This window comes from Carcharodon carcharias, chromosome 12, assembly GCF_017639515.1.
Source record: "Carcharodon carcharias isolate sCarCar2 chromosome 12, sCarCar2.pri, whole genome shotgun sequence".
Classification (NCBI taxonomy): Eukaryota; Metazoa; Chordata; class Chondrichthyes; order Lamniformes; family Lamnidae; genus Carcharodon; species Carcharodon carcharias.
In genome coordinates this window covers 121828094-121853020 of record NC_054478.1, presented here as the reverse complement: position 1 = coordinate 121853020, position 24927 = coordinate 121828094, and the positions used below count along the sequence as shown (strand labels likewise).

The window sequence follows — 24927 nt, the reverse complement described above, 5'->3', positions numbered from 1 at the left end:
GCCAGTGTTGGAGGCAGGGCAAATCTTACTGCAGGATCACAGCAAAGAGTTATTTTACAGCAAACAAAGTCTATTTAAATTAAGTCTCGATGAACTACTGCAAATAGAATTCCTGACCAAATCTACAGTAACTTCTCCCGATAAAAGCAGGATGATTTCTTCAGAAAAGTGGAGTAGAGGGTAGTTACATAATACATTTTGCTGGTGAAATAATCAATTTGTAATAAATGGAGAATAGTTGCATACAAATTTTGTGGTAAACTCAGTTATTTACAGTAGCGCAGCCTCCAGGTGCGATGGACAAGAGAATTACCCAATCACCTTCATTCTGACTGGGAGTAGTGGTGTCACTGTATGCAGCTGATTCCACTGCTGTTTATGGGACCCTGCCATGTGAAAATTAGCTATTGCGTTTGCATACATGACTGTTGTTACAAAAAGTAGTAACTCATTAGCTGTGAAGCATTTTGGGATGTCCTGAGTATGTGAAAGACACAATGTAAATGCACGACTTCCTTAATGGCATTAGTATAACGTAAGGTCAGTAATTTATCTCAATGACAGAAATCACAGCAGCTCCTTTTAAGAAATCTCAGGTTTGCCTGACAAAGCAATTACTGTACAAACAGATGCTGCCTGACTTGAATATTTCCAGGATTTTGTTTCTATTTCATATTTCCAGCATTGACGGTATTTTGGTTTTGTTACTGCCCAGACACTTGCATTGATAGACACCATTGTGTTTCTCAGACCATGGTTTAAATCTGCTTTTCTGCCATCTCCTGAACCAGACTCCCTCCAGTCTCCGGGATCAAACTGTTTCTCCACTGGCCCCTGAACTAAACTACATCTCCCTGGTCTGAGCTGGATGTTAGTGCCCTTTGGCTTTTGAACTGGATTTTTCCTCACGTTGCCTCCTGCCCTGTAGATATGCCAGGACTCTGCAATCACAGATGTTACCTTTTACCAAACGCCTATGCTAAAAAAAATCTCTTGCTTTCTACCATCAGTTTATATTATATAAAGGTCCTCTGTGGCCATTCACGTGTATATGTCAGTCTGTATGTGCGACCTCCCTCTTTTTCTGGTTGCTTTTTGGCTCTGCTGCTTTCTGTTGCTATTCCTAATTTCCTGTAGCCATGTCCCATTTCACCTTCTGCTTATCCATCATCATGTTCACTCAATCCCTTGCCCCACTCTGCACTATTCTCAGCCTAAGTTCTCTCCTGCTTCTGCTCTAGGTTTGAATTCCATGTAAACAAGCCACAACCTCCCTCTGGCATTGCCTACTAATCACATCATGAGTTTTTGGTTCTCATGATACCATCATGACCAGAAAACACAACTGCCTTGTACTTGGTTCCCAATGACCATCCCACCCATTCTTTAGAGGTTAACTTCTTTAACCTTCTCCCCATTCTCTTGTCTCTTCCACTACTCATCCCTAATCTTGTTGGGCAATTATCAACCACTGCCCTACTTCATGTTGCTCTCCAGAATGTCTGCTTCCTCAAAATCAGTAATCCTAGATGAATCTATTGACATACTGGCTTTGACAGACTCAATTTATTATTATTCCAAGCATTCCCCTTGTCATAACATATGAAATAGGAGCAGGAGTAGACCTATAGCCCCTCGCTCCTGCTGTGCCATTTAATATAATCGTGGCTGATCTTTGGCTGGAGCTCTGCTTTCCCATTCGTTCGCGTTTCTCTGCACCGTCACCCCTCCCTCTCTCCCCCGCCAACCCTATATCTCTTGATTCCCTAAGACCAAAAATATGCCTATCTCAGCCTTAAATATATTCAACAATGGAGCATCCACAACCCTCTGGAGGACAGAATTCCAAAAATTCACAGCCCTCTCCGTGAAGAAATTTCTCCTCATTTCTGTCCTAAATCTGCCGCCCTAAATCCCCCATATTCTACATTCCCAGCTGAGAGAAACAACATCTTAGTGTCTACCCTGTCAAGCCCCTTCAGAATTTTGTATATTTCAATGAGAATCACCTCTCATACTTCTAAACCCCCTAACCCTAACCATAGGCCCAATTTACTAGCCTGTCATAGGACAACCTTCTCATCCCTGGAACCAATCTAATGAACCTTTGCACACCTCCAAGGCAAATGTACCCTTGCATAAATACAGAAACCAAAATTGGGCACAGTACTCCAGGTGTATGCTCACCAAAGCCCTGTACAATTGTAGCAAGACTTCCTCATTTTTATATTCTAATTCCCTTGCAATAAAGGTCAACATGCCATTTGCTTTCCTAATTGCTTGCTGTACCATCACTGTGTTCCTTGAGAGAGTACGCCTAAATTCCTCTGAACATTAACATCTAGAAGTGTTACACCTTCTGAAAAATTTTCTGCTTTTCTGTTCTTACTGTCAAAGGGAATAACCTCACTTCCCCGTATTGTACTCCATCTGCCACCTTATTGTCCACTCACTCAACCTGTCTATGTCTCTTTGCAGCCTCTGTCCTCCTTACAGCCTACATTTCTGCCTAACTTAGTATTGTCAGCAAACTTAGATACATTACTCTGTGTCTTCATCCAAGTCATTCATAAAAATTGTAAAGAGCTGATGCCCAAGCACATGGGGCTCTCCACTTGTCATAGCCTGCCAGCTTGAAGACATCTGTTGCTTACTGTCTGTTAACTAATTCTCTATCTGTGCCCATATATTTCCAACCCCCACCCCAACCATTCCATGAACTCTTATCTATCTTGTGTGGCACTTATCAAATGCCTTTTGGAAGTATAAATGTGCTACATTTACTGGTTTCCCTTTATCGGCCCTACTAGTTACATTTTCAAAAAAACTCGTATGTTTGTCAAACATGATTTCCCTTTCATAAATCCATGTCAACTTTGTCTGATTATACTTTGATTTAAGTGCATTGTTAAGACTTCCTTGATAATATATTTCAGCATTTTCCTGATGACTGATGTCAGGCTAACTGGCCCTGGATATAGTCTCCATTCTTTCGAACATCCATGTTACATTTGCTAACTTCCAATCTGCTGGGATCGTTATAGAATCTGGGGAATTTTGGAAAATCATAAACAGCATGTCTACTATCTCTGCATGCAGTTACCTCTTCTAGAACCTTAGGATGTAGGCCATTAGGTCCTGGGAATTTGTCGGATTTTAGTTCACGTTTCATCCTCTCTCATTTCCACCACCTCTAATGTAATGGTGGTGGCATTTTCCTCTACCCTTTTTCAGCATACCAATAGGACTTCTGTGGCACCCTGGTCCACTCTTCATTCACTCCCAACACCATCACCCTTTCCCACTGCACCCTTTCCATGCAAGAACAGGAGATGTAGTATCTGGCCTTTTACCACCTCCCTTCCTATTGTCCAAGGCCCCAAACACTCCCAAGTGAAACACCAATTTACTTGTACTTTCAATGTGTATACTGTATTCACCACTCATGATGTGGTCTCCTCTACATTGGAGGCCAAACTCAGCCTAGATGACCACTTGCAGAGCATCTCTGTTCAGTCAGCAAACATAACCCTGAATTTCCAGTCACTTGCTTTTAATCCTGCACCTTGTTTTCACTCTGATCTTTGTCCTTGGCCTGCGGCAGTGTTCCAATGAAGCTCAAGGAATAGCATCTCATCTTTTAGAGCATTTTACAGCCTTCTGGTCTCAACTTTGAGATTAACAATTATTGTTCATTACCTCTACCTCCATGTTGTATCCTATTTCTTTGTTAGTTTGTTTTGTTTGTCTTGATTTCCTTTTACTCTACTTTCAGACTGCAGTTATCCAGCCATTTGCACCACTCTTGGCATATCTTTCATTTCTTTACTTGCACCATTACCACTCCCTTTAATCTTGCACCAATAAATCTTTTATCATTTAATTCCTTCTATTTTTCACCCACCCTCTCCCCTTTCACTTACTTAAAATCTATATTACTTTCTAACTTTTCCTGGTTCTGATGGAAGGTCACAGACCTGAGACAATAACTCTCCACAGATGTTGCCATTGGCGCTGATATTTCCAGCATTTTCTGTTTTATTTCAGATTTCCAGCATCCACAGTATTTTGCTTTTGCACTGAAGCAGTGGGGTGGGTATGACGACCAAATCTCGCCTCACCCTTTTCCCTATTTTGACACCTCACCTTTTTTTGCCTTTTTTGTAAGTCATGCAAAGCCTCCATGATTTAACACCCTTCCCACAGTGAAGTGTATCTGATCCATTATTGCTGTAAGCATTCATCATGAGAATGACCTAGTCATGTGTAACATTATTATGCATTCCTCTCCTCAGCCAAATCTTCCTATTACTCCAGCGTTATCCTCATGATGAACCATCTCCTCAAACCTCTTAACCCCTGTACTTTCCAGTCTTACCTCCACAAATAAATGAAGAGTTCACGAATTGTTTAATTCTCAAAGACTGGTGCCAACCATCCACCTCATATCGTCTATTAATCCTGAGCTCCCCATTTACCCTGCCTTCAGTCTTTTAGGGCCTGCAAGAGCACGAAAAATGGGAGGCAGGGTGACTGAATTAGTGGGAGCTGAAATTTTGCTTTCCCGACAGCAGGTTCAAATTTAGAGATTAACTCAGCTGTGTGTTTGTGGCAGTATAGGCCTCTCACCATCTCGTGGCAGGTTCCTACTTGTAATATATTTGCATACCATGAATACTCATTGTATTAAAATTTTTTGTAATTACTTACCTTCATGATGAAGTCAGTGTCGCACAAGAATCTCGAGGCACCTGGTTCACATTCTTTTAAAGATGGTGTGCAATAGTCGGCTTTTTGAAGTTGTGTCTGAGGTCTTCCTTGTTGAACTATGTGGCACAAGGCAGGGAGCAGGAGATGGCAGCTTGCATAGAGGCTTAGGACTGACAAGGGTGTGAGGAGTTTGGGGGCTGTGGAGTGGGGTTGAGGCCATGGAGTAGAAGAGGGATGCAAGGGAGGACATAGGGTGGGGTTGGGGCATGGAGGGATAGAAGAAGGATCCAAGGGAGTGCAGAACATGGGGTCAGGGTCATATGGAGGAGTGAAGTGGGAAAGGCCTAGCACCCTGTGCGTGATGTGGAATGGTGGTGTTGTGATATCATTAAGGAACTCGACAAATGAGCAAGTAGCCAGAATGTGGGGCAGCATGTGACCAGCAGCTAGTTGTGTGTGTGTATAATAATTGCAGCTGTGTTATCCTTGAGTAGCAGTTGCTGAATCCGTAAGTTACAAATGTCTGCAGAGACATCCCGTGCTGTATCTTCAAATAAGCCGAATCTACATATAGTTTACCAGTCCTGGTGTGAGGTTGGTGAGTTGGTATAAAGTAAACATAGAAACAACAGGTGGGAACAGTCATTGAAGTTAAGAAAATGAGGGTGTCAGTACTGTCCATATGTAGCATAACTGGCAGGGTCCTAGTAGGGCTTTGAGTTCACCTACAACATTTCAGATATCCTGCTGAGTGATCCCAGTGTGGTGAGTACAACACCAACATGAACGTTCAATAAAGAGTGAACACAAAAACACAACATTGTTTCCTCCATCATAAAGAAATGTCCCGAACTCTCCAGGAATCATCAATGCATGCCAACCAGGAGGTACACTAGTACATTTAGCTTTCATTCAGTGAAACCAATGTAATGTAAAATACTTACAAGTGAAATTTAAATTTGAAAAAGATCCATGCTACTTTTGTGCTTTCAATAAGTCTTATGTTAATGGCAATGGAGTTGGGCAGAAAGGTTGTGGCCATAAAGAGGAGACTCCCAGTTTGTCTAGTAGGCTTTTTTTATAGTCTGCCCAACTGCTGTATTGTCAGCTGATGGTGGGTTTCACCATTGAAAATCTTCCCCTGCCATGTGATCACATGTCTCCCATGCACACTGCTGGCACTTGAAATTTTAATTGGAATCATGTGGGAACCAGCAAAAAGCAGGAGAGCAGAACTGATGCCCATTTTCTGTACCACTGTCAGGAACAATGTGCCATAGTTAAAATTCTGCCCAATGTCCCCTGTACCTCTTCCAAGCCCTTCTTTTCTCTGGGACTCACTTTCTGCTCCCTGGGTCCTCCCTCAGCCACTCTTAGACACTCAATTTCACTCATATTACTGTCTCATTTTGTTCAGATAGCATTCCTCTTTTTAGATCAGCTGACACAACTGTCCCAACAACGACTATCAATCCTTCCCAACCCTTGTCCTAGTTCCTTTTCCTTTCAGCCCTTAAATATGTGTTGTTGCTCAGCTCTGTTTCAAAACCCCATGTTTGAATCTTGCCAGCTCCTACTGCGCAGAGCACTGAGACGGTCATGGTCAAATTATAGAAATTACAATGTCTCGGATAATAACTGGTGGTTTGCTTTACCTATTCTCTTCAAACTTTGTGGCATTTGACACAGTTATGCTATCTCCTTCATTGCCAGTTTTCTTTTCCATGGCACTATTTATTCCTACCTGTTCCAACACAACTGCCCCTGATGTTCCCCATGGATCGCTCTCAGTCTCTTCCTTTTGCTCATCTACATGCTACTCTTCAGTTACATCATCTGCAAATACAAGGCTGGCCTACATGTGTGCTGACTGCAGCTAGGTTCATCTTTCCACCATTTCCCTCAAACATAGCCAACTCTATCCAGTCTGACAGCCTGTCTGATATTAAGTCATAGGTCCTGTGTTAACAGCTGCCTCTGCAACAAGTTTACTCCTGTTGCTGCTGAAATCCTTATTCATGCTTCCATCCTCTTTAGATTCTATTTCTCCACCACTCATTCCTTATTGACCTGTCAATCCTCTGCTTCCAATGAAATACAACTTTCCCATATCACACTTGACCTGCACTAAATGTCGCTTGACAAGCAACTCCACCCAGTCTTTGCTGACCTCCAGTGAATTTAAAAGAACCATTCTCGTTTGCAAATTACTCCACGGTTTTTCCCCATCCATATTTTCAAACTCCTTTAGTTCCAGGTCCATGGAGGCGTTGCTCCTTTGAATATGGTCAACTTTACTGCTCTTTCAACCCACCGTTGGTGGCAGAACCTTGTCTAGGACATGAGTTTGAACAGTGAGCAAGCTATCCTGCAGTGAGTATCTGCAGTTGGATGACATGATTCTATTCTCACCCAGCATCCAAACACTTCTTGCTGAATAACAATTGGAATTAGGAAACTAAGCTGTATTTTTATTTTGCCTTTATCCCTGAACCTCGGGTATTATGGCCAGTTGTCCCAGTTGAAATGTAACTCAGATCTTTTCATCTCTGTGGCTGGGAGAAAGTCTTAAAAATATATTCCATTGATATACAAAGTGGTGCTTTAGATTTGTATCATTCAGAGTTAGGTGTTATTTAGTCCCTCATTGTGCAGGTGTCTGAGATTCTACTGTATTTGCATTCAGAATGTTTGCCAGCTATAGTTGTTTGAGGATGAGGTGCTACATGTTCCTTTCATATTTTTTGTAATAAAGTTAGATATTGAGGACAGGAAATGCTTTCTCATCATACACACAAATGTTTAACACCTACAATAATTGTCTTCCCCATGGTTTCAGGTGGTGCAGTTGGAATCCCGTCCTGGGGTAAATTCTGGTTGGCCATCCTTAATGTCTACAGCTGGGCAGGGATGAACACCTTGTTTCCTGAGATGTGGTGAGTCCTATAAGTAAACTATTGAATGCTTCTAAGTTTCTGGAGCCAGTTTTGGAACAGGAGGTATGCAGTAAAGCAAATTGTTATAATTAGGGAATCCTGAGATTTAGGACGAAACAGAAGTTGGGTCAAAATGAGGACTATTTCCTTCATCAGTATATTGTATTTCTAATGAGGGGGATATAGTGTTAGATCTGGCTAATGAAGCCGGGTGAACAATTGTCCTGAAGTTAGAAGGACACTTGAAAATAATGATCGCTTAAATTAAAATGGATAGTCATTGAATTGGACTATAAATTTGAGTAATTTGTGGGTTGATAGAAGACCCAGTTCAGGTTGATTTGTTGGAAAATAATAGGTGAGAGAGTGGAGTGACAGTAATTGGTTATTTACACGTAAATACAGTCTAGATGTAAAGACGATGCATCGCCTTCTGGGGTTCTATGGATAGAGAAGTGGGAATAAAACTTGGTATTTGAAAAAGAGGTTAAATAAATCTCCCCAGAATGATGCAGTACTGTAAAAAGTATATAAAAAAGAGGCAAGAAAATTGTTATGAAGGAGGATGAGGAAGATTGGCAGCCAGAGGATAAGTAGCACATAAGTAGTAGAAGGATAGCCAAAGAATGGATAGAGCCACTTGGAGATGAAAAGACCATCTTGTAATTTGAAGAGAGGTCATGATAAATATTTTGCTTTAATTTTTACAGAGGAAGGTGAAAGTAGGTGTACCTGATGATTCTGTGGAGGAGCCACAAATGAGAATAAAGGATTTAAAAAGAATGAATGAGACTAAAATAAGTCAAATCATGTGGCCAGAATAGTGACAGCAGTTCTAATGATAAGAACTCTAGTTTTCCAGAGGTTAAACTGACTGAACTATAATTGCTGGGCTTATCCTTGCACCTGATTTTCAACAAATGTAACAGTTGCAATTTTCCAGTCCTCTGGCACATGTATCCTGTCCCACATTAAAGTCCAATTATCCAGCACCCCGTTGTCTGTACTTCCCCAGTGTATTTGATGTCAAATCCTTTTTCTTGTGTGAATCAGATCAGGTACTGTCCCTCACCCCAGTGATAGACTTGCTGCCCCTGACTTTGGGTAACCATCTCCAACTCTCTATCTCTTCCTGAATACTCCTAACTCCAGACTGATGTGAAAACCCCACCTTTCACCCTAGCATGAGTAGCACCACCTTGATCAAACTCTTTGCAAATCCATTTTGAGCACCTTTGCTTCTGAACTTTTTAAAGTTCCTCCACAAACCCATCTATGTCCAAGTTTCTGGCTCTGTTTTGTTTTCACTGGATGTATTTTTGAAGAAATAGGAGCAGGAGGCAGCCATTTAGCTCCTCGAGCCTGCTCTGCCATTCAGTACGATCATGACTAATCTGATTGTGGCCTTAACTCCACTTTCCAGCCTGCCCACATAACCTTTGACTCCCTTGTACATCAAATCTCTCTAATTTAGTGACCCAGCCTCTGCTGCTCTCTGGAAGAGAATTCCAAAGACCAATGGCCCTTTGAGAGAGAAAAAATCCCCCTCATCTCTGTCTCAAAATATGAGATTGTAGTAATTATTGATTAATGTAGGACTGTAGCTTTAAGAATAACCCTGTGTTGTAAGATCACATGATCTGTGGAAACCAATAGGTTAGCAGCACGGGGAACCTCTAAGAGCGTTCTTCTTTAGTTATAGAGTTTGATGCACACATGTAGTTGCTACTGCTAGTCTTGTAAATAAAGTTAAGTGTGTCCACCAAGAAAAGTTGCCTGGAAAATCAACACTATAACAAACTGGCGACAAGGATGGGATAAATCAGATCTGATACCGTCCCTTGCTCAGTGATTGAGAGTATCTAATAATTAAGAAAAAGGAGATATACTCATCTGATATGTCAGAATTTGGCTGAATCAATCCCTTTGAACCAGCCAGACAACTGGTCTCAATATATAGAACATCTTGCATTCTACTTTCAAGCCAACGAAATTGAGGGGAGGAAAAGAGGAGAGTGATTCTCTTGAGTATTTGTGGGAGCAAAACCTACAGTTTAACTCTAAGCTTGACAGCCCCCTGTGCCTCAGATTTGAAGATCTTCAGTGAATTAGTAGACCTCATTAAGGGACATTTTCAACCCAAGTTTCAACTCTTCAGTTATAATGCAGAGGTTCAGGTTCAACTCACGGAATAGATCTCCAGGGGAGACCGTTGCTACCTATATGGCAAAATTAAAACAACTAAAGGAATATAGTGATTTCAGTGAAACCCTGAATGACATGCTCAGGGATCATTTGGTATGTGGCATGCAGGAGGATACTGTTCAGTGAAGATTGCTGGCTGAAGTGGATCCTGATTTTAAGAAAGCATTAGAAATAGCGCTTCCAATGGAAAGTGCTGTAAGGGATTCACAAGAAATTCAAGGGGCGCAAAATGGCGTCATTCTCCTAGTTGGGCGCGAAATGGGAAACAGCTCCCACCAACCGAAAATTTAGAAGAAACAGCTTAGCAGCAAAATTGCAAACTAATTTTTATCGACATGGAAACAATGATCCTAACGATGGGCAATTTAAAAAGATAGCGTTATTTTTGTCATAGAAGTGGACACATTGGGACGTTGCAAAGCGAGATTTACACAGACCTCCAGACAACAGTCCAAGTCCAATGTTGTATTTAGGCCAGAATATTACACACTTGGGTGTGTGTGCACCTGACCCAAATGAGTGTAAAATGACACGTGATATTTCAGTGGGTGGGTGCGTGCGGGATTCAGCAGTGTGTCTGCTGACAATTAAAAGGCCTATTAAGGCCGTTAAAATCATAATTGAAAGAAATTTTGGGCTACCCATCCAACCTTACAATTGGCAGGCAGACGAAAAGGCCAAGCAGCCTTTAGATTTTTTAGGAAAGCTCATCCATGGGTGGAATGAGGTTTCCAACAGCTATTCAACATTTAAACATTTCATTAATAACGTGTCCCTGCTCATGTGACAGAGGGGACATGTTTAACATTTTACAATTCTTTATTTTTACTTTTCAAAACTGTTCATCTCCGAGGCAGCTCTGTGCCTTGGAGCTTTTGCAGTGTGCACCCGCGAAGTTGTGCGCTCACCCTTGCTGCACACACACCATGCTGGGCGGGCCGCTATTGGCCTATCGGTGTGAACTCGTGGTCCAGCCCTAGTTGCAGGTGGCAGTCGGCTTCCCGACTGCTCCTGCCCACCCCATGAGGGCAAAATCCTGGCCATAGGGTAGAAGACCCAGAAACAGCCAATTCTGACATTTTATTCATTATGCAGCATGAAAGTTGGGAAAACAGGGCCAATTATTATCACAATGCAAGTGAATGGTTAAACCATTAAAAATGGAATTAGACACCAGTGCTTCTACCACTAATTAGGAGAACACACTTTCAGATGTTTAAAAAGGTAATGAACAATTAAATTTGGAACAAACATTTGCCAAGTTGAAACCGTACGCAGGTGAACAATTTCAGGTAAAAGGTATCACCAGAGTAACTGTTCGTTATAGACACCAATCAACACAACTACCCATGATGGTGTTGGAAGGTAGAGGACCAAATCTTCTAGGTCGAAATTGGTTAAGGGAAACTAACCTTGATTGGCCAGTGAGACTTCACAAGAAATTCAAGGGGCGCAAAATGGCGTCATTCTCCTAGTTGGGCGCGAAATGGGAAACAGCTCCCACCAACCAAAAATTTAGAAGAAACAGCTTAGCAGCAAAATTGCAAACTAATTTTTAGTTGGAAGAGTTCCTGAGATGAAAAAATAAAAAAGGCAAGGTACTTCAGAAGGAGCATGGAGAGTCCAAGGACTGCAACAGGATGAAAAAAGTGTGTGTAAGCATTCAGCAACCTGAAGAAGTGAAGATGGTCTTAAACAACGACATAGAAGAACAGCAGAAGAAACCCAAGGAGACTCTGCTGAATTACAAAATTCAAGGTGAAGCGAGTGAGCTTCGCAAAGACGAGGAAAACCTGTTGAAAAATCTTCACACACTATAAAATTCCTCAGTAAAAGTTTGTACCTCTGGGAAAATTACAGAGAGAAACAGGAAGAATTTAACATCCCTCTGAACAAACTGAAGAACCAGTTGGCAGAGAAGATGCCACGGGGTTCCAGGAGGAAGCCAACAGATACAAGAAAGAAATAGAAGAGCTGAAGAATCAGCTAAATGAAGCTAAAAAGAGGCTTTGAAAGCAAAAGTCATAGAACTTTAAGATGCGAGTAGATAATGAAGTCATGGGTAGCTCAACTACTGAACTAAGACAAGTTCAGATTGCAACTGAAAAGTCTGGCATACTGAAGTCAAAAAGAAGGCTGAGTCTAAATTCTGTGGCAGAAAGAAGATGACAGAGGATGCAGAATTATTGATGAGGCACCGTCTTGGGACAAGACTAAGCCTGATTCTTACCAGTTTGGAGGGGAATGTGGAGAAAAGTCAAGGGAACTAAAAAGTGACTCATGATTTGCATAGTCATGAGCGACTTGAGTTGGAGAAGCAGTATATGTAAGGAATTTTGGTGGAGGACCGAAGTGATTACCTGGTAAAATAAGCTTTGCGACCAGATCATTATTGTACCATGTGGAAGTGGAGGGCTGGATCAACCATAAGGAGAAAGGGGATACCCCAACAAAAATTATGTTGCACCTGTAACCAGTGCTAAACCAGTGGTTCCTGTTGAAGTTGCTCAACCAAGGACAGACGTGCCTGATGTCTCTGTCGGAGTGGAAGACACTGACACTGTGCCTAATGCGGTTCCAGAGAATGTGATTCCTGCAAAAGAATCGGAAGTTGTGGAGCTACGACATTCCACACGGATCAGGAAACCACCCGAAAGACAATTTGTAATTTCATGACCTGTGTAAATATTGTAATGTTATGGCAATATCCTTGTAAATACAAAATGTACAGAAAAGTTAAAGAATGTAGTAATTATAGCTTTGATCAATATAGAACTGTAGCTTTAAGAATAATTCTGTTGTAAGATCACATGATTTGTGAGAAACAATGGGTTAGCAACGCGGGGAACCTCTGATTTCTTCTTCAGTTATAGAGTTTGATGCACACATGTAGTTGCTGCTGCTGTCTTGTAAATAAAGTTAAATGTTTCTACCAAGAAAAAGTTGCCTTGAAAAATCAACTCTATAATAGTGATCCTTGGTTTTAAACTGTGCTCCCTAATTCTAGATTCCCCCATGAGCGGAAACATCCTCTCAGCATCTACCCTACTAAGTCTCCTCAGAATCTCTTAAGTTTCAATAAGATCAGCTCTCAATCATTCAAATTCCAATGAATTTAGGCCCAAGCTGCTTAATCTTTTCTCATAAGACAGTCCTTTTATCCTAGGAATCAGCCTAGTGAACCTTCTCTGAACTGCTTCCAATGCAAGTATATCCCTCAGATAAAAGCAAAATACTCTGGATGTTGGAAATCTAGAACAAAAACAAAAGTACCTGGAAAAACTCAGCAGGTCTGACAGCATCTGCAGAGAGGGATACAGTTGATGTTTCGAATCCATATGACCCTTCATCAGAACTAAGGCATATAGAAATGAGATGAATTATAAGCTCTTAGAGGGGGGTGGGATAGGTAGAGCTCGATAGGGGGCCAGTGATAGGTGGAGGCCAAGAAGAGACTGCCAAAGATGTCATAGCAAAAAGACAAAGGGGTGTTGACAGTGGTGATATTATCTAAATGATCTGCTAATGGGGCCATTAAGAGTAGCAAGCAGGACAAGCTAGTGGCAGATGGCCCTAGTGGGGGTGGGGTGGGGATCAAAATGGGCTAAAAGGTGGAGATAAAACAATAGATAGAAATAAATATTAAAATAGGAGGGAAAAGAAAAATATATTTGTAAAAAAATATATAAAATTATTGGAAAAAGGGGATTCAGAAAGCGGGTGAGGATGGAGGAGAGAGTTCATGATCTGAAATTGTTGAACTCAATATTAAGTCCGGAAGACTGTAAAGTGCCTAGTCGGAAGATGAGGTGCTGTTCCTCCAGTTTGTGTTGAGCTTCACTGGAACATTGTAGCAGGCCAAGGATGGACATGTGGGCATGAGAGCAGGGTGATGTGTTGAAGTGGCAAGCGACAGGAAGGTCTGGGTCATGCTTGCGGACAGATCAAAGGTGTTCAGCAAAGCGGTCACCTAGTCTGTGTTTGGCCTTTTCAACGTAGACGAGACCGCATTGGGAGCGGCGAATGCAGTAAATGAAGGGCTATACGGACTTGAAACATCAACTGGATCCCTCTCCGCAGATGCTGTCAAGCCTGCTGAGTTTTTCCAGGTGTATTTGTTCTAGATTTCCAGCATCCACAATATTTTGCTTTTATCTTAGTGTTTAATTGACTGCCCCCTCTCTTCAAGGAATGTCTACCTTGAAGTATTGCTTTTCTCTCCGACAGGATTTCCGCCTGTCTCTTTTGCCCTGTTCACCTTCGTTGCTTTCCATTTCTCTCCTGGTGTTTGACAATATGTTTACTAAAACTTGCTTTCACAGCCATATTTCATTCCTCAGTGACTGTCTCCATCTCTGACTTACCCCACGTGAATTCCAACTGAAGTTCCACCCCTGATGTTTCGAACCCACCCAGGATTACAGGTATCTCCAGGACATACAATGTTCCTCGGGCTGCTGTTCTCATCGCATCCTGAGATCCACACTCAGTGCCATGCGCCGCCATATGAACACACTCAACCTCTCCCTCCAGCACCGACTCACCCTATTTCTAACCAGTCCTTGCCCCCAGTTTCATTTTATTCTTCGTCTCATCTGACACCTCAACAAGAAACTTTCTCTCTCAGATGCAAAGGAACGCAAGCTCCAACAACTCATCAACACCAACGTCCATCAGGATCCTCCGCCCCTGCCTGTCCCTCTGTCCCCAACCCATCTTCCGATCCCAGCCCCGGCCGTGTATTCACCATGCCCCTTGACCTTCCCCTCTCTGATGCTGAACGTTCAGCGCTCAGCAAAGGACTCAGTTCCATACCCTTACACCCTCACCTCAATGAAGTTAGGGCTCGGCACGATGCTGAACTCTTCTTCTACTGCTTTCGTCTATGTGCTCACTTCGTTGGGCAGGAGTCCCGTCCCTGTTCAATGGACCCTTTTACCCACTTCCAATATTCTCCCTGCACCTGGACCCCTCCCTCTGGATTTTTACCTGCTCTTGATCTTTTCATTGAGAACTGTCAGCGTGACATCAGTCATCTCAATTTCTCTGCTCCTCTCACCCACTCTAACCTGTCTCTTTCTGAACTTGCCGCACTCCGTTCTCTCAGGTCCAACCCTGACTTTGTCATCAAACCAGCTGACCAGGGTGGTGCTGTTGTTGTCTGGTGCACTGACCTCTACCTCGCAGAGCTTCAACTCGCAGACACTTCCTCCTGGACCATGACCCCACCACTGAACATCAAGCCATTGTTTCCAGGACTGTCACTGACCTCTTCTCTTCTGGAGATCTTCCCTCCACAGCTTCCAACCTCTGTTTCCCAACCTTGGATGGCCCGCTTCTACCTCCTACCCAACATCCACAAACAGGACTGTCCTGGCAGACCGATCGTGTTAGTCTGTTCCTGTTCCACGGAACTCATTTCTTGCTATCTTGACTCCATTCTCTCTTCCCTAGTCCAGTCTCTTCCCACCTACATCCACAATTCCTCTCACGCCTTATATCACATTAACAATTTCCAGTTCCCTGGCCCCAACCACCTGCTCTTCACCATGGATGTCCAATCCCTCTACACCTTCATCCCCCACTGGGATGGTCTGAGGGCTCTCTGCTTCTTCCTCGAACAGAGGCCCGAATAATCCCCATCCACCATTACTCTCCTCCGGCTGGCTGAACTTGTTCTCTTACTGAACAATTTCTCCTTTAATTCCTCTCACTTCCTCCAAATAAAAGCTATGGCTATGGGTACCCGCATGGGCCCCAGTTATGCCTGTCTCTTTATGGGGTATGTGGAACATTCCTTGTTCCAGTCCTACTCAGGCCCCCCTCCCACAACTCTTTTCTCCAGTACATCGATGACTGCTTCAGTGCCGCTTCATGCTCTCGTCTGGATCTGGAGAAAAATTTATTAATTTTGCTTCCAATCTCCACCCCTCCATCATTTTCACGTGGTCCATCACTGACACTTCCTTTCCCTTCCTTGACCCTCGCATGCAAACGCAGAAGGTGCAACACCTGCCCCTTTACATCCCCCCTTCCTCACCGTCCAAGGGCCCAAACCCTCCTTTCAAGTGAAGCAGCACTTCACTTGCACTTCCCTCAATTTAGTCTACTGCATTCGCTGCTCCCAATGCGGTCTCCTCTACATTGGAGAGACCAAACGCAGACTGGGCGACCGCTTTGCAGAACACCTTCAGTCTGTCCACAAGCATGACCCAGACCTCCCTGTTGCTTGCCATTTCAACACACCACCCTGCTCTCATGCCCAATTATCCATCCTTGGCCTGCTGCAATGTTCCAGTGAAGCTCATCGCAAACTGGAGGAACAGCACCTCATCTTCCAACTAGGCACTTTACAGTCTTCCGGACATATTGAGTTCAACAATTTCAGATCATGAACTCTCTCCTCCATCCCCACCTGCTTTCCGAACCTCCTTTTTCCAATAATTTATTTATTTTTTTTAAAACAAATATTTTTCTTTTCCCTCCTATTTTTAAATTTATTTTGACCTTTTGTTTCATCTCCACCTTTTAGCCCATTTCAATCCCTTCCTCCCACCCCACCCCCTCTAGGGCCATCTACCACTAGCTTGTCCTGCTTGCTAACCTTAATGTCCTCATTAGCACATCCTTTAAATAATATCATCACTGTCTACACCCCTTTGTCCTTTTGTCTATGACATCTTTGGCAGTCTCTTCTTGGCCTCCACCTATTACTGGCCCCCTACTGAGCTCTACCTGACCCACCCCCCTGTACTAGCATATATTTCATCTCATTTCTATATGCCTTAGTTCTGATGAAGGGTCATACGGACTCGAAATGTCAACTGTATCCCTCTCTGCAGATGCTGTCAGATCTGCTGAGTTTTTCCAGGTATTTTTGTTTTTGTTCAAGTATATCCCTCCTTGGGTAAGGAGACCAAAACCATACACAGTACTCCAGGTGCAGTTTCACTAATGCCCTGTACAGTGTAGCAGGAATTTCCTACTTTTATACTCCATCCCCCTTGCAATAAAAGCTGAAGGCATTTGCCTTCCTAATTAGTTGCTACACCTGCATATTAACTTGTTTCATGTGAATCATGTGCAAGGGCATGTAGATCCCACTGTATCACAGCATTCTGTCGTCTCTCCATTTAATTAATATTCCTCTTTTCTGTTCTTCCTGACAAAGTGGACAACCTCACATTTTCCCACATTATCCTCCATCTGCCAAATTTTTGCTCACCAGGCTTGGTGGTGGTAGAGTGAGGGATAAGGCAGGATGTAAAGTTACAGATTGTGGTAGAATACAATTCTGCTGCTGCTGATGGCCCACAGCATCTCATGGATGCCCAATTTTGAGCTGCTAGAGCTATTCTTAATCTATTCCACTTACCTTGGTGGTAGTGCCACAAGTAAGTGGACTTAATTGGTGGTGATAACGAATTACTCTTGGCAAGAGACATTGCAGTACCCCACCCAGAGTACATTCTCTGCCCTTGATACCTTAAAATGTCCAAGATACTTTACAGGAGCATTGCCAAACAAAATTTGACACCGAACCACAAGATATATTAAAATAGATGATTAAAAGCTTTGTCAAAGGTAGGTTTTAAGAAGCATCTTAAAAGGAGGATAAAGAGGCAGAGAGATTTTGGGAGGAATGCAGATATTTCATAGGGTTGTAGGAATGGAAGAGATTACAGCAAAAGTAGAGGCGGTGTGAGGCCATAGAGGGATTTGAAAACAAGAATGAGGATTTTATAAATGAGGCATTGCTCAACCAGGAGTCAGTGTAGGTCAGCAAGCACAGGGGTGATGGGTGAAAGGGACTTGGTACAAATTAGGACACGGGCAGCAGAGTTTTGGATGACCTTAAGTTTATGGAGAGTAGAACATGAGAGTTCAGCCAGGATTGTGTGGGCATAGTCAAGTCTAATAGTAATTTTATGGATCATGGTTTCAGTAGGAGATGAGCACACAGTGTATCATTGAGCCACCACCTCTTGGTCTGTCCTTTTGTTGGGCCAACCCAGATGGTTATGGAGGAATCTGGAATGTTGGCTGATTGGTACAATTCTGAATATCATTAAAGCTGTTCCTTGTCTAATATATGGAACAGCTCACCTAATCTCAGCACCAGACCCCAGATATTAGTGAGGAGCATCTTACAGGATTGATTGGGCTAAGTGTGCTTTCATCATGTCTAAGTTCAATGCCCAGGTCACAGCTGAGTGGTCCGTCCATTTTTATTCTTATTGAATGTTGCAGTTTGATACAACTGAGTGGCTTGCTAGGTCATTTCAGAGCACAGTTAAGAGTCGACCCACTGGCGGGACTGGAATTGTATACAGGCCAGACTAGCAAGGATGGCAAATTTCCTTTTAGGGGAAATTAGTGAACCAGTTAAGTTTTTATGACAACCTGACAGCTTCATGCTGACTTACTGGTACCCGCTTCTATGTTTTGAGATTTTTTTTTTTTAAACTGAATTCAAATTCTCAAACTGCCATGGGAGTTGAACTCATTCTCTGGATTAATCATATGCTGTTGTACCTATTAAAGTTATAGCATAATTGACAGAAAAAAAACATTTGAGGTGTTTATACTTAAACAAACACTATTGAGGCACACATCTAGTGCAAGTTTTCAAAATGAAATATTTTGAAAGGATGAATTGAAAGATGATTTTAGCTAATTGATAAATTGTCAGCAGATCAGGATTATCAATAGAAGAATGCAGGAGGAAATTTCAGTTGTCCTGATAGATATATCTTAATACACATTTAGTCTATGTATATAATGTCAACTTCATTGTTAACTTATTCTTCTATGACCTTGTGACAAATATAGTGACAAATCAGTACAGGGAATAATTTGAAAATCTGCGGTTGATACAGAATTTGGAAGCATTGTAAACTGAGGAGGAGGAGAGTGTGGAACTTCCAAAGGACAAACGGATAGGTGGCAGATGATGTTCAGTGCAGAGAAGTGGGAGGAGATACATTTGGATAGGAAGAATGTGGGGAGACAGCATAAAAAAGGGTACTACTCTAAAAGGGGTGCAGGAACGGGGGCGGGGGGGTGTGTAAGTCATTAAATGTGGGAGCACAAGCTGAGAGAGCAGTTAATAAAGCATACAGTATCCTCGGCTTTATTGATCAGGATAGAGTACAAAAGCAAGGAGGTTATGTTGAACTTGTGTAAGGCACTAGTTAGACCTCAGCTAGAATACTGCTTACAGTTCTAGGCACCTCATTTTAGGAAGGACATGAAGCCATTGGAGAGAGTGCAGAAGAGGTTTACAAGAATGATTCAGTTATGAAAATAGATTGGACAAGTTGGGATTATTTTCCTTGGAGAAAAAAAAAAGGCTGAAAAGAGATTTGATAAAGGTATTCAAAATCATGGAGGGGCCCAGACAATGTAGATAGGGAGAAACTGTTGACATTGGTGGAAGGATCAAGAACCAGAGGGCACTGATTTAAAGGTGATTGGTAAAAGAAGCAAAAAAGCAATATGAGAAAAAAAACTCTGAGTGGTTGGGGTCTGGAATGCACTGAGAGTGTAGTGGAGGCAGGTTCAATCAAGGCATTCGAGAGGGAATTAGATGATTATTTGAAAAGGTGGCAGGAGAATGGCACTAGGTGAAGTGGTCATCCATAGAGCTGGTGCAGAAACGTTGGGCCGAATGGCTTCCTCCTGTACTGGAACAACTCTGTGATCAGAGACCAGAAGGTTCTAAGTTTGGCTTCCAATCTATACAAAGTTCAGCCAGGCAGCAGTTGAGGCAAGTCAAGTGTACCCTGTACCCCTGATTAGAGCAGTTGCTTCAGGTGTCTGGCTTAAGGCATACAAATGATATTTCCTGCCCAGCAGAACTGTTTTGAGTGATTAGAGCCTCAATGGTGGGCAGGTTTGCTTGGGAAAGGACGCTACTATTGAACCGTGTGTCTTGCCACTGGATTTTGAGCATCCTGTGAAGACACCTCTGGTGGCTTTCAAGTTATCCAAGTCTCCGAAGCAACTGGGAGCACTGCTGCCCAGTAAACCATGACATTAGTGTCAGGTTTGAGATCCTCCTCAAATACTCTTCCTCAGTCGGCCAAAGTATGAGCTGGCACATTGGAGGCGATGATGAATTTTGTCATGTATGTCTGCCTTTGTCAAGAGGAATCTCTCATGATATGGAAAATGGTCCACATTTCCCAGGACCCCATCATTGACCTTAATCAATGGCGGGGGAGGTATTTTGCTGTGGGAGCTGGTTGGAAGAGGACCTCAGTTTTCCAGGTGTTTCGTGAAAGGCCCATTTTCTCATAAGCTTCAGAGAAGGAGTCAATGACTTTGAGCTCAGATTGAGTGAGCTCACATGCAACTGTTATGTACATACTGAAGCTCAATGACTGAGGTTGGAGTAGGTTTGGTTTTGGATTGAAGGCAACATAGGTTGAACAGTCACTCATCATTTCAGTAAATTACCCCTTTGCCTGGGGGTAATTTGCTGAGGGTGAGGTGCAGTATTCCTGTACTAATCTACTCGCAACTTAATCGCCACAGGAAGCTCCCAGGAAATACTTAAGGGATGTTTTGAGACTACCCCTAGAGGTCAAACATCCCCACTGACACATGGGAGTTCCTGGCCTGTGACCAATCAAAATAGAGATGGCTCATTTGGGAAGGCACCGAACACAGACTTCATCGGGAACACAAAGGTGAAGTCAAAAGCACATAAACCTCCAAACAACTCATCTACTTGACCCCCTAAGCACCACAGGTCCCAGAATCTGCAGATCATGCATTAGACTTATCAGCCATCTGAGAACCCATCAAACCAGGGTAGAAGCAAGTCACCCTCAATCCTGAGGGACTGTATAAGAGGAGAAAAAGCAAAACACTGCCAGGATCCCATTCCCAATTGTTATGTGACCCTTCAACAGAACTGAGTTCTGTTGAAGGGTCATGAGGACTCGAAAAGTCAACTCTTTTCTTCTCCACCGATGCTGCCAGACCTGCTGAGTTTTTCCAGGTAATTCTGTTTTTGTTTTGGATTTCCAGCATCCGCAGTTTTTTTTGTTTTTAACCCAATTGTTATGTGTTGATTGTTATTGGAAAATGATTTTGAGAACAGGATCAAGCTCAGTTGTGAAGATCTCTACTGTTGAACCACTGGCCAATGCTCCTGTGCTAGTTTCACACACAAAAAATTGGTTCTTTACCAAGATCCCAGAGAGTACCTTGTGTATGGAACTGTACAGGAGCAATGAAGAAAATTGAAGGAAAAACAGACATTTTAATTTCTACTTTGTTTCCAATTCTGGCCATCTGTATTTGAGAGGTTTAGATTAGAGGTTGGATACTCCCCTGGGTTGCAGGGAGGGAATAAGTCATTGGCAAATCTTTCCTGTACTACTGCCTTGCATCGTTCTGTTCCTTGCCTGCTGTCTTAACTGAGGAGTGAAATGTGGTGCTGAGATACCAACTGGAGGAGTAGGAAATGTTAGTTTTCCATGAAGATTTACAATGCTTTACTTGTTACTGAGCTTGTCTGTATTGTAATTTTATGTTAGGCTCTTCCCTCGATGGGTGCCAGCTCACCCCTCCACCTTGTGGTGTCACTGTCGGCAAGTCTACCTTCCTATGAGTTACTGCTATGCCGTGCGGCTCACTGCACAGGAAGATGAGCTTATTCGCAGCCTGCGCCAGGTAGGAACAACCGCTTAGAGTTCCTGATGTTTTGATCAGAGTTTACATTTTCACACTTGGAAGACTTTTATTGTTCAGCTTCAACATGGGTGGGTCTGGTAAGGCCTTTACACCACATTGGACTAAGTTGTTAAACTCAGAAGTCTTGAATATAGAATTATTGGAGCTCTATTCCATTGTTCTGTTGCCGTAGATGGCGGCCTAATTAATGGTATGTGAAGATAAAATGTATTCATAAAATGAGGGAGATTTTACCTGATTGAACATTGCACAAGGCATAAAACTCTTCTTTCAGTGAACCAGGTTTGGAGTTGGGAGAGGTGTAGAAAATACTGGAAGTGACAGATAGCACTAGTATAGAGAATAGTATGTTAGCAGGTGAAGTTAGGGTGAGGGAGAAAGTAACAAAACTAAATCAGGGTTACTATGCATGTACGTGAATGCACAAAGTATAGTAAATAAGATTGGGGAGTTACAGATGCAGATTGCCATGTGGAAATATGATTTTGTGGCGATGACTGAGACCTGGCTCAAGGAAGGGCAGAACTGGGTGTTAAATATTCCTGGGTACAAGATGTTCAGAGAAGATAAGAAAGGAAGGAAAGGAGGAGGGTGGCAGTATTGATTAAGGAGAGCATTGCAATGCTGTAGAAAGAGGATGTCCCAGAGCTTTTAAGGACAGATCAATTTGACTAGAGCTAAGGAACAAAAACAGTGCAATTACATTGCTCAGTGTAGCATATAGGCTGCCAACTAGCAAGAAGGATGTAAAAGAACAAATCTGCAGGGAAATTGTAAAGAGATGCAAGCATTATAGAGTAGTTATAATGGGGGACTTTAACTCAATGTAGACTGGGATTGGTAGTGTAAATGGCAGAGAGAGGCATAAGTTCTTAGATTGTGTTCAGGAGAATTTTCTACAGCAGTATGTGTCCAGTCCAACAAGAAAAGATGTACTGTTGAACCTGGTTCTTGGAAATGAGGTGGGCCAAGTAGATCAAGCGTCAATCAGGGAGCATTTAGGAGACAGTAATCATTGTATTGTATGTTTTAGGATATTGATAGAAAAGGACAATAGACAATCCAGAGTAAGAATAATTAATGGGACAAGAGCTGACTTCAATGAGCCAGATAGACTGGAACAAAAGATTGTCAGAAAAAACTGTAGCTGAACAATAGGCTACCTTCAAAAAAGAATTGGTTCGGGCACAATCATGGGTGTATTCCATTGAAAGGAAAAGGTAGGGCAAACAAATCCAGAGCTCCCTGAATGAGAAAAGGAGATAGAAATTGAGATAAAGAAGGGTGCTTATGACAGGTGCCAGGTAGAAAATATAATTGAGAACCAAGAGGAATACAGAAGATTCAAAGGGGAGGTGAAAAAGCATATTAGAGAAGCGAAGAGGGATTATGAGAAAAGACTGGCAGCCAATATAAAGTCTTCTATAGGCATATGTGGGAGGAATAGGTTTCAGTTCATGGGGCACCATGGGGTAGAAGGGAACTGTTCCAGTGGGATGGGCTTCACTTGAACCATGCTGGGACCCAGTGTCCTGGCGTATCGAATAACTAGGACTATAGAGAAGGCTTTAAACTAAATAGAGGGGAGGAGGGTTCTGGAGAGGGGTTAAGTAGGCTTACAAAGCAAAAGGATATGGTGGCATTGCAGGGCAACTACTTAGGCAATGATATCCAGAGTGTGACAGGAATGGACAGAGTATACAAACATTAAAAAGCAAATAGAGTCAAAGGGGGAACAAATGGTAAAAAGGCACAATCAGTGGCTACTCCCACCAGTGTTGTCTTCCCCTTCACCCATTGGATTCCACATCTTATGATCCAAGGTCATTTCTTGCTATCGTACTTGGTACAAGATGGAATAACAAAGCTACCCCACCACCCTTTTCTTCCTGCCTGTCCTTTCGAAAAGTCACATACCCCTAAATATTTAGCTCCCAGCTTTGATCTCCTTGTAACCATGTCTCTGTAATGGCCAAAAGATCATACCCATTAATCTCTCAGTGTTGTTAATTCATTTATTTTGTTCCAAATACTACGTGCGTTTAAGTAAAAAGCCATTGATTGTGTCTTTTTACCATTTGTTCCCCCTTTGACTCTTTGCTTTTTTTTATGTTTGTACACCCTTTTACTATTTATATGACATAGGAGCAGAAGAATATGGGTTGATAAAGAAGAGCCAGCATGGATTTCTAAAGGAGAAATTGTGTTTAACTAACTAGCTGGAGTTTTTTGAAGAGGTAACAGAGGGTTGATAAGGGTAATGCTGTTGATGTGGCGTACATGGACTTTCAAAAAGGCATTTGATGCAGTGCCACACGAACTTGAGAAAAAATATTGCTCATAGAATAAAAGGGACAGTAGCAACGTGGATACAAAATTGGCTGAAAAATAGGAGATAGATTGTAATGGTCAATGGGTATTTTTCAGGCTGGAGGAAGATTTATAGTGGAGTTCTCCAGGGGTCAGTTGCTTTTCCCGATGTATATTAATGATCTAAATCTTGGTGTGCGGGGGACAATTTCAAAGTTTGCAGATGGTACATAGCTTGTTTTAAATGCGAAGAGGACTGTGTAGAACTTCAAAAGGATATAGATAAGTTGGTGGAGTGGGCAGAAAGGCGGCAGATGAACTCCAAAGTGGAAAAGTGTGAGGTCATGCATTTTGCTAGGAAGAACATGGACAGACAATATAAGGGGTGAAATTTTGAAGGGGTGCAGGAGCAGGAAGACCTGGGTGTATACGTGCATAGATCATTGAAGGTGGCAGGACAGTTGGAGAGAGCAGTTAATAAAGCGTATAATATCCTGGGCTTTATTAATAAGGGCATAGAGTACAAGAGCAAGGAGGCTATGCTGAATTTATGTAAGACACTCGATAGACCTCAGCTGGAGTATTGTGCACAATTATGGGTGCTATATTATAAGAAGGATGTGAACACATCGGAGAGAGAGTTACAAGAAAGGTTCCAGGAATGAGAAACTTCAGTTACAAAGATAAATTGGAGAGGTTGGGACTGTTCTCTTTGAAGAAAAGAAAGCTAAAAAAAAAGAGAACAAAAACAAAAATACCTGGAAAAACTCAGCAGGTGTGGCAGCGTCTATGGAGAGGACCACAGTTAATGTTTCGAGTCCGAATGACCCTTCAACAGAACTTCTGTTGAAGGGTCATTCGGACTTGAAACGTTAACTGTGCTCCTCTCCATAGATGCTGCCACACCTGCTGAGTTTTTCCAGGTATTTTTGTTTTTGTTTTGGATTTCCAGCATCCACAGTTTTTTGCTTAAAGCTAAAAAGAGATTTGATAGAGATGTTCAAAATAATGAGGGGGCTGGACAGTAGATAGGGGGAAGGTGTTCCTACTCGTAAAAGGA

At 42.4% G+C, this 24927-nt stretch overlaps 1 protein-coding gene across 6 annotated transcripts in view; it reads left to right on the top strand.

Annotated features, from left to right (window-relative positions):
- lss (lanosterol synthase (2,3-oxidosqualene-lanosterol cyclase)) overlaps nt 1-24927 on the top strand; it is a 140317-nt gene that overhangs the window by 19430 nt on the left and 95960 nt on the right. For all 6 annotated transcript variants that reach the window (XM_041200564.1, XM_041200562.1, XM_041200566.1 and 3 more), the window contains exons 6-7: nt 7550-7646; nt 21401-21536. In XM_041200564.1, the coding sequence (XP_041056498.1) occupies nt 7550-7646; nt 21401-21536 (233 nt within the window). The remainder of the gene's footprint in view (nt 1-7549; nt 7647-21400; nt 21537-24927) is intronic.